Consider the following 7,033-nt stretch of genomic DNA (forward strand, 5'->3'; position numbering starts at 1 on the left):
TGAATTTTCCTTTCCCCTCCTCAGTTTGAAAGAGAGGAAGAGGGACACCTTGTACCCTGGGATGTTAGAAGGAGGAATTCTAGATGGGAGGGGGACCAGGAGTGGCTTTTGGCCGGACTTTTTCTGTGTTGGCCACAAACTGAACCAATCTTCTCCTCCAAGAGAGACTGTATTTTAGGAGGATGCTAGAGCAAAGTCAAGAGACCTGCTTCAGCTGGGAAAAGACAGAAGTGGAGTGAACAGAGAAAAAGTTAGGGGGTTTGTGGTGGTGCCCCCTGTCTCAAAAGAAGGAGAAGAGAAGAAGATCTCTGTTCTTGGACCCTCAGCCCCAGGGGAAAAACGGGAAAATGGGGGGGACTGTGGTCCCAAGAAATGAAAAACAGAACTGTTGTTTTCTCCCCTCTTGGCAGGGCATCCTTGAAAAGAAAAATCCTAAAAGCAGTCTGTCCAGCCATGCATTGGTGGTGAGAGCACTGTGCATGGAAAGGAGAAGGGTCACCATGGCAAACTTTTCTCTGGGTGGTGCCATGTGTGATATGGAAACACAGGATGTGGAGCTGTGTTTTCTTGGGTGGCCTGTGGCACAGGAGAAACTCTGTTCCCTCGAAGGGCTGAGTATCGATCGTCTAGAGGGTGGCAACCTGATTGGGGTCCAGATTGTGTCTCAGTGTGGTTTGTTGGAGTTGGGTGGTGGGAGGAGGTGTCACGATCCGCTTATAGCGGGGTGTCGTGATGGTTCATTAGCCGATCCCAAAGTGCAAAAGACACTCAGCAGTTTAATCACAACAAATGCACCTTTATTAAGGGCCAAAACAATAAATGCGATAGTGGGTTCAGAAAAGAAATAAGAAGGATAGAGAGAGAGAGAGAAGGGGGGATGGGAATAGCTACCAACACAGGCGGAGTCCTCACTGGTCCGGACGATGTGGATCCGTCTTGTTGTGTTGGGGAGAGTCTCCAAAGTCCTACCTAACCCAGGGGTCTAGTTATAGTTCACAGAGGGAAAAAGGGGGGGAACAGGCAGAACAATGAGAGTCTATTGAAATTGCTGGGGGGAACAAGTGTATTTACAGAAAATCATCTAGGCTGAACAAACACAATGAAGGATAAGTCCATTGAAGTTATTGGAGAAGAACAGGTCAGGTATTCTCTCCCTTCGCCCACTGTTTGTGGTAGGAGTCTCAGTCTCAGTCCTTGGGGAGAGGGTTCTTGATCTCCGTCTGTCACGGTGGTAGTGAGGCAGATGAGGGGTCTTCAGTGAGAGACCACCAGAGTCACCCCAACAGTTCATTTGGCTTAAAGGTGGAGAGTGAAGCAGGAATTGCAGTAGGCTGCTCGATGCTGGGTCCACGCTGGGTCTTCGCCAAGTCCTTGCCAACCCCTTGCCAAGTTCCTGCCGGGCCTCATTGGGAACAGCACGTAATGGTACAGCGGCTGCACCGGCACTATTGTCTTCTCCAAGCCGGAACTGCAGAGGGGGAAGGGAAATCCTGCTTGTGGCAATCGGCAGGCAAATGAGTGAGGGTCTTCAGATGGCCTCTTACAGGAGGAATGCTTTGCAAGGTTTTCATTTTGATCTTTGTGTGCTTTTTTGTTTCCTTTTTCTTTCTTTTCTTCCTTTTGTAGTAGTAGCTTAATAAAGCTTTTTTCCTCTTATTAAGCTTGGGCCTGCTTTGCTCTGTTCTCGAGTTCACTTAACAGCATTCAAGGGAGAGATTTTCATGGGGGCACTGGCCTTGTGCCAGTGTCAAACCATGACACCTATGAAACAAAAACCTTGATTCCTCTATAGACAAAATTTCATGTCAGCTCCAACACACGTGGTTCAATGCTGACATCAAGGTGTCTCTTCCGGGGACAAGGAGAGGCTCCATCCATTGACTCATCCTGGGCCAGCAGCGCCAGTTTTTCCTCTAGGCCTTTTTTCTTTTTTTCTTTTTCTGTCCCAGATCCCCACTTCTTTCATGCTGGACATTTTAGCCCACCTCAAAGGCTGGGAAGAACTGCATATTGCAGGTGGGGTTCGGAGACTTTGGCCCTGCGCGCAGAGCAGGGCTCAATGACAACTGGGTGCCTTTTTTGGAAAGTGAGATGATAGCAGGAAGTAGAATAAACCCTCCCGTTGCCGTCCACCTGCTGAGGTGGCAGCAGAGGCCGTTGGACCTTCGCCAGAGCCTTTGCACGCCTCCTCTTCTCATTAAAGCACCAAATTTCTGCTAGGAGGTGCTTGTCTGCTGCCAGCTGCCAGCAGCACAAGCACAGCTCTGTGCACATGGCCATGGCTCCTGCCCTTCCTTCAGTCATCTTCTCCGAGAGCGATTCTTTTGAACGTCTTGTGCAGCACCCGGTATTCCTGCATGGCCTGGGTGTGGGCAGTCGGCTGCTCCGCCATGTGATGGAAGAGATTGTATCTCCTACGGCTTTGTACATCTGGGGGTAAATTGATGTCCTGAGGAAACTCCCGGTTACCCACAATGAAGTGTTCGAGGCATTTCCTTCGCAAGCATATATGCAGGCTGTCCCTGATATCCGTCAGTCGCTCCCGGAGATGTCCCCTGCGCCACGATGATGTGGGCTTGAAAGAGAGCAGGTGCATGACAATGGTCTTCATGGTGTAGGTGGAGAAGGTGTAGCCCAGCACAAGGCGGGCGAAGAACTGAAGGCATTTGAGGTGCAAGCTGTCAGGGGGGGCCTGCCTGGCAATGTACTTGAAGTACTCAACCTCTGCCACAGCGTAGGACTCAGGCCAGATTGTGCTGAGTGTGTAGGCCTCTCTAGGCTGGCTGCTCACAAAGATGGCTGAGTCACATCTGCGCACCCCGAAGAGCATCTCAATCCTGAAGCTTTCTTCACCATTGGTCACCTTGAATTGGCAGGAGCGTGTGGAGGGCAGCAGCGTTAAACGCCAGTTGTGCGACTGAGGCAAAGCTGGCCAGATTGCTTTCACCAGTTGCCGGAACCAGCGGGCAGTTTTGTGCACGTCCAGGTAGGAGTCGGTGCACAGGGTGTCTAGGAGGCTGGGATCCTGATTCCTCCTCAACTCCTCCTCGGGGTGGTGCAGGAAGCACAGCATGTTCTCACCCTGCTGCTGCCCCGTGCAGGTGCACTCCAGCTGCACGCGGACACGGAAGTTCCTGACGTGCCTCTGCCCTGCGCCGTCCAGCTCCAGGTGGAAGCTGTGGCCTCGAGGAGGAGTCATGGGTATGAGCACACGGTACACCACATCCTGCTCACGGGGACTCCAACCTTCAAAGGCACTGCCCACCCCGATGGCTCGGTGCAGGACTGGGTAGAAACTGTCAGACAAGACATGCCCAAAGTAAATTGCGTAATTGTCCATCAGGTCAGTTGTCCACTCACAGCCTTTCTGCAGGTCCTGTACAGGCCACTGTATGCGCTCCATGATAGCTTGTCCATCACCGTCGTCAAAAGGGTCGTCTTCTTCTTGGGCTACATTTGCAACATCATTGTTGTTTTCTGCAAGTGCAGCCCCATTGACAACATCATTTCCATCATTGTCATCTTCATTTCCAGCAACATTGCCAACTTCCTCTTCATTTGCACCATGGTTTTCTTCTTCATTCTCCTCTCTCCTCAGGCTGCTTTTCCACCCAATAATCCGCAGGACCAAGACCAGGGCCAGGAGCACAGCAACAGCTAAGAGCTGCAGGTGTTGCATCTTCTTCTGGGAGAGCTGCTCCACCTCCTGCTCCAGCCGAAGCCTCTCCCGTTCCAGGTACTTTGCACGCGCTTCCATGAGCCAATGTGTTTCCTCATCCAAACCGTCACCCACGGGCAGCGGGTACTGGATGAGACCTTGCAAGAGCGCGAACAGGAACACAACTGGATCCATGGTCTGCAGGAGGAGGGAGAGAAGGCCTTGACTGTGGAAGGGAGGGAGGGAACTACTGGTTGCAGGAGGGAGGACAGGATGCTCAGGGTTCTGGGTGCAGGAAGGACAGGGCCCCAGACAGCTGGCAGGCAGCAAGGGCTAAGCCAGTGCCCCTGGAGCTGCAGCAGCAGCAGCAGCAGCAGCAGCAGCAGCAGCCCTGTGGCCTGCCCAAGGCTCTCCCATGAGGGGCTGTCCCTGCACGCAGGGGGAGAAGGCAGCCCCGACTGCAGCGTTTCTGCCCCAGCTCTTGTCCCCAGCCCAGCCTCCCTGCCACGTGTGTACTCACCGCTCGCCCAAGCAATACAGGGCCAGCGTTAACCTGCTGGGGCCTTTTATTGCTTCCCCCTCTGTGACACGTCCCCTGTGATGTCACAGGCGTCAGAGCGCATCACAGCCCAGCCAAGGCCACCCTTTGTCCCCTCAGCCAACTCCTCCCTCAGGAACTCAGAGTGGCCCTGGTGTACTGCTTAAGGCTGCCCTCAAGTGAAGCTGTTCCAAAGAGCTCCCATTGTTCTCTCTTTTGCATTTATTTGCATCTGCCCTTCATTGACAATCTCATAGATATCCCTGTTGGAAGGCGCCCTTGAGGATCATTGAGTGTAAGCTTTGACTCCTCACGGGTTGAGCTACACTCAAATCTCAGAGTCAGTGAGGTTGAAAAAGTCCCTGGAGATCACACAGTGTGACTGCAAACTTAACACTGCCAACCGCACCACTCAGCCTCGTCCCCAAATGCCACATCCACGCCACTTTTAAACCTTTCTGAGGGTGGTGACTCAGCTGCTGGCAGAGGAGAGAAGAGTGGTGCTTTTGCACTGTATTTGCCATGATTCAGTGGGACAGAATGGGATCTAGATGGACAGAAGAGTTTCAGATTTCCCAGAAAGGTTTCCACGTGAGGAGAACCTTTGTGCCAAATACATCAACCAAGGGAATCCATCCCCTTTCCAGCAGAAGGAAAAATCCAAGTTTTTCCATGTAGAAAATGGAAAAGTTTGGAGTCAAAGTCAGTGCTGGAATGTCCGTGTGGGTTTTGCTCACCAGCAAGGCCTGATGGTGAAGAGGGGATCTCAGCAGCCAAGAAATGCCCCCTGGCTCTGGGGCCATCCATGGCACGGGCAGCACAAGTGAGAGCCCTTTTGTGGCCTTTGCCTTCAGCAAGGCTTCAGTTTGGGCAAAGCCTGAATTCCCTGGGAAAGCAGCTCCGATTTACACCGCCCAGCCTGAAGGATGCCAGAGGACAGATAAGCTCAAGAAGGTGCTAGTGCAGTGCAGCTTAGGCTACAGCTTTCTGCCCTTGTATCTCTGGAGCCTTGGAGGGGAAGGCTGCGTGCCTTGCAGTGAATTCCACCAGCTCTCCTGCTAACAGCCGTGGACACCCCAAGGCTCTTTGGTCTCAGCACAGGCAAGAGCAGGAAGAAATCCTCACCTGGCTTTGGATAGCCCTGAGATGAGCAAGGACGAGCAAGGACGAGCAAGGACTTCTTCTTTTGCTGAGAAGCCGCAAGCAGCACCGCACAGCTGCTTCTCTCAGCCAGCAATCACTGAAAATGGAAACCTTAGTCTTTGGGTTTGGGCTTTGTGTTGTGTATTGTTTGGAGCTTTTCCCCCTGCAGGAAAACCTCTGGCATTTGCCATCGTGCACGCCTGCCTCTGAGTGATCGTCTCTCGGTGCAGCCTAGATGGAACTCAAAATTGTGCCTTTGCCCCTCTCTTTCCCCTGGTACCATGAGTCAGTTCCCGGGATTGATGGGTACAGCGTTTCTGTTTTCTCACCTTGTGCTCGGGAGCTGGGAGAGCCGCCCACCCCCCTCTCCATCGCCACCTTGACCCTAAAAGCGTTTTACAGTAGGTCAAGGCGGCACGTTGCCAGTGGCTCGGCTGACAGCACCGATGCTTGCCAAGGTGGAAGGCTCATCTGCGTGGCTTGAGTCAGCTCACAGCTGCCAGTATCTGGGCTGTGTCCCGGCCCACATGAGTCCTGCCATCAAGTTGCAGGGCACAGACCTGATACTGACAAGTCCGGCTGGATACCATGTCCCCAGGTGCTACATTCAGACATTCCTGAAGTGCCTCAAGCAATGACAATTCCACCAATTGCATGGGCAGCTGTTGCCAGTGCTGGACAACCCTTTCAGAGGAGAAATTTGTCCCAACTAGCCAATCTAATCGTCCTCTGGCAGTAGTTGAGGCCATTTCCTCTTGTCCTCTCCCTTGTTTCCTGGGAGCAGAGGCTGACCCACAGCACAGCAGCCCCGCCCTCCTGTCTGGGAGCTGCAGTGAGAGAGAAAGTTCCTCTGTGATCCTGGCTGTGAGCGCAGCCGTGTGTTCCCCCTTCTGTGTGCCCGGCCCCTCCGGCCCAGCTGCCCTGCTGGCGGAGCCCTGTCCCCGGGCAGGGCCGTTCCCTGCCCAGGCGCTGCCCCATGGGGTGCTCCCTGCTGCGGCCGGGGCTGGCCCCAGAGCAGGGTCCCGCTGCGGGTGGCCCCGGGCCGGCCGCGTGTCCCCGGCCGGCTGTGCCCGGGCAGCTGCCTCAGCCCTGAGGGCTGCAGAGCTGCGGGAGCCCACGGCTCTCTGCCGGCCGCGCTCCAGAGCTCCCAGCTCCAGCTGGCAGGGCCTCAGCGCCCGCCCTGTGCCCTCCCGCAGCGACAGACAGGCCGGGCCCTGCTTGCTGCCCTCCTGGCGGCATTCCTGGCCCCTGCGCTCCCCAAGGGCTTCTCCAGGGGCACCCTCCTGCGGCCTTTGGCTCCCTGCACGGGAGCCACGAGAGACCGGCACAGGGGCTGTTGGCTGGGGCCTGGAGGGACAGCGCCAGGGCCACTGGCTTCCCACTGACAGAGGGCGGCCTTGGGCTGGAGCTGTGCAAGGACTTCTGCTCTCTGAGGCTGCTGAGCCTCTGGCCCACGCTGCCCACAGGAGCTGTGGCTGCCCCATCCCTGGCAGTGTTCCAGGCCAGCTTGGATGGGCCTTGCAGCAACCTGGCCTAGCGCAAGGTGGCCCGGCCCTTGGCAGCAGGGATGGGACAAGACAATTTCTAAGCACCCTTCCAAGCCAAGGCATTCTGGGATTCTGTCATCAGAGGGGCTGGGGGTGGCTTGGCTTAATTTCGCCTACAGGTAATTCACCACTCTGAGTTTGCTTGAG

The 7,033-nt window shown here is 54.9% G+C and overlaps 1 protein-coding gene across 1 annotated transcript; it reads right to left on the reverse strand.

Annotated features, from left to right (window-relative positions):
- Positions 1-775: 775 nt before the first annotated feature.
- LOC144246454 (inositol 1,4,5-trisphosphate receptor-interacting protein-like 1) lies at positions 776-5,998 on the reverse strand. Its single transcript, XM_085580943.1, has one exon. It carries the CDS (start codon positions 3,851-3,853, stop codon positions 2,297-2,299), a length of 1,557 nt encoding a protein of 518 aa, XP_085437069.1. The 5' UTR covers positions 3,854-5,998; the 3' UTR covers positions 776-2,296.
- Between the last annotated feature and the right edge of the window lie 1,035 nt (positions 5,999-7,033).

Source organism: Lonchura striata, chromosome 5 (assembly GCF_050655825.1).
Source record: "Lonchura striata isolate lonStrDom1 chromosome 5, ASM5065582v1, whole genome shotgun sequence".
Lineage (NCBI taxonomy): Eukaryota > Metazoa > Chordata > Aves > Passeriformes > Estrildidae > Lonchura > Lonchura striata.

Coding starts and splice junctions, on each gene's coding strand:
- LOC144246454 (XM_085580943.1), bottom strand. CDS start 3,853: ATGGATCCAGTTGTGTTCCTGTTCGCGCTCTTGCAAGGTCTCATCCAG.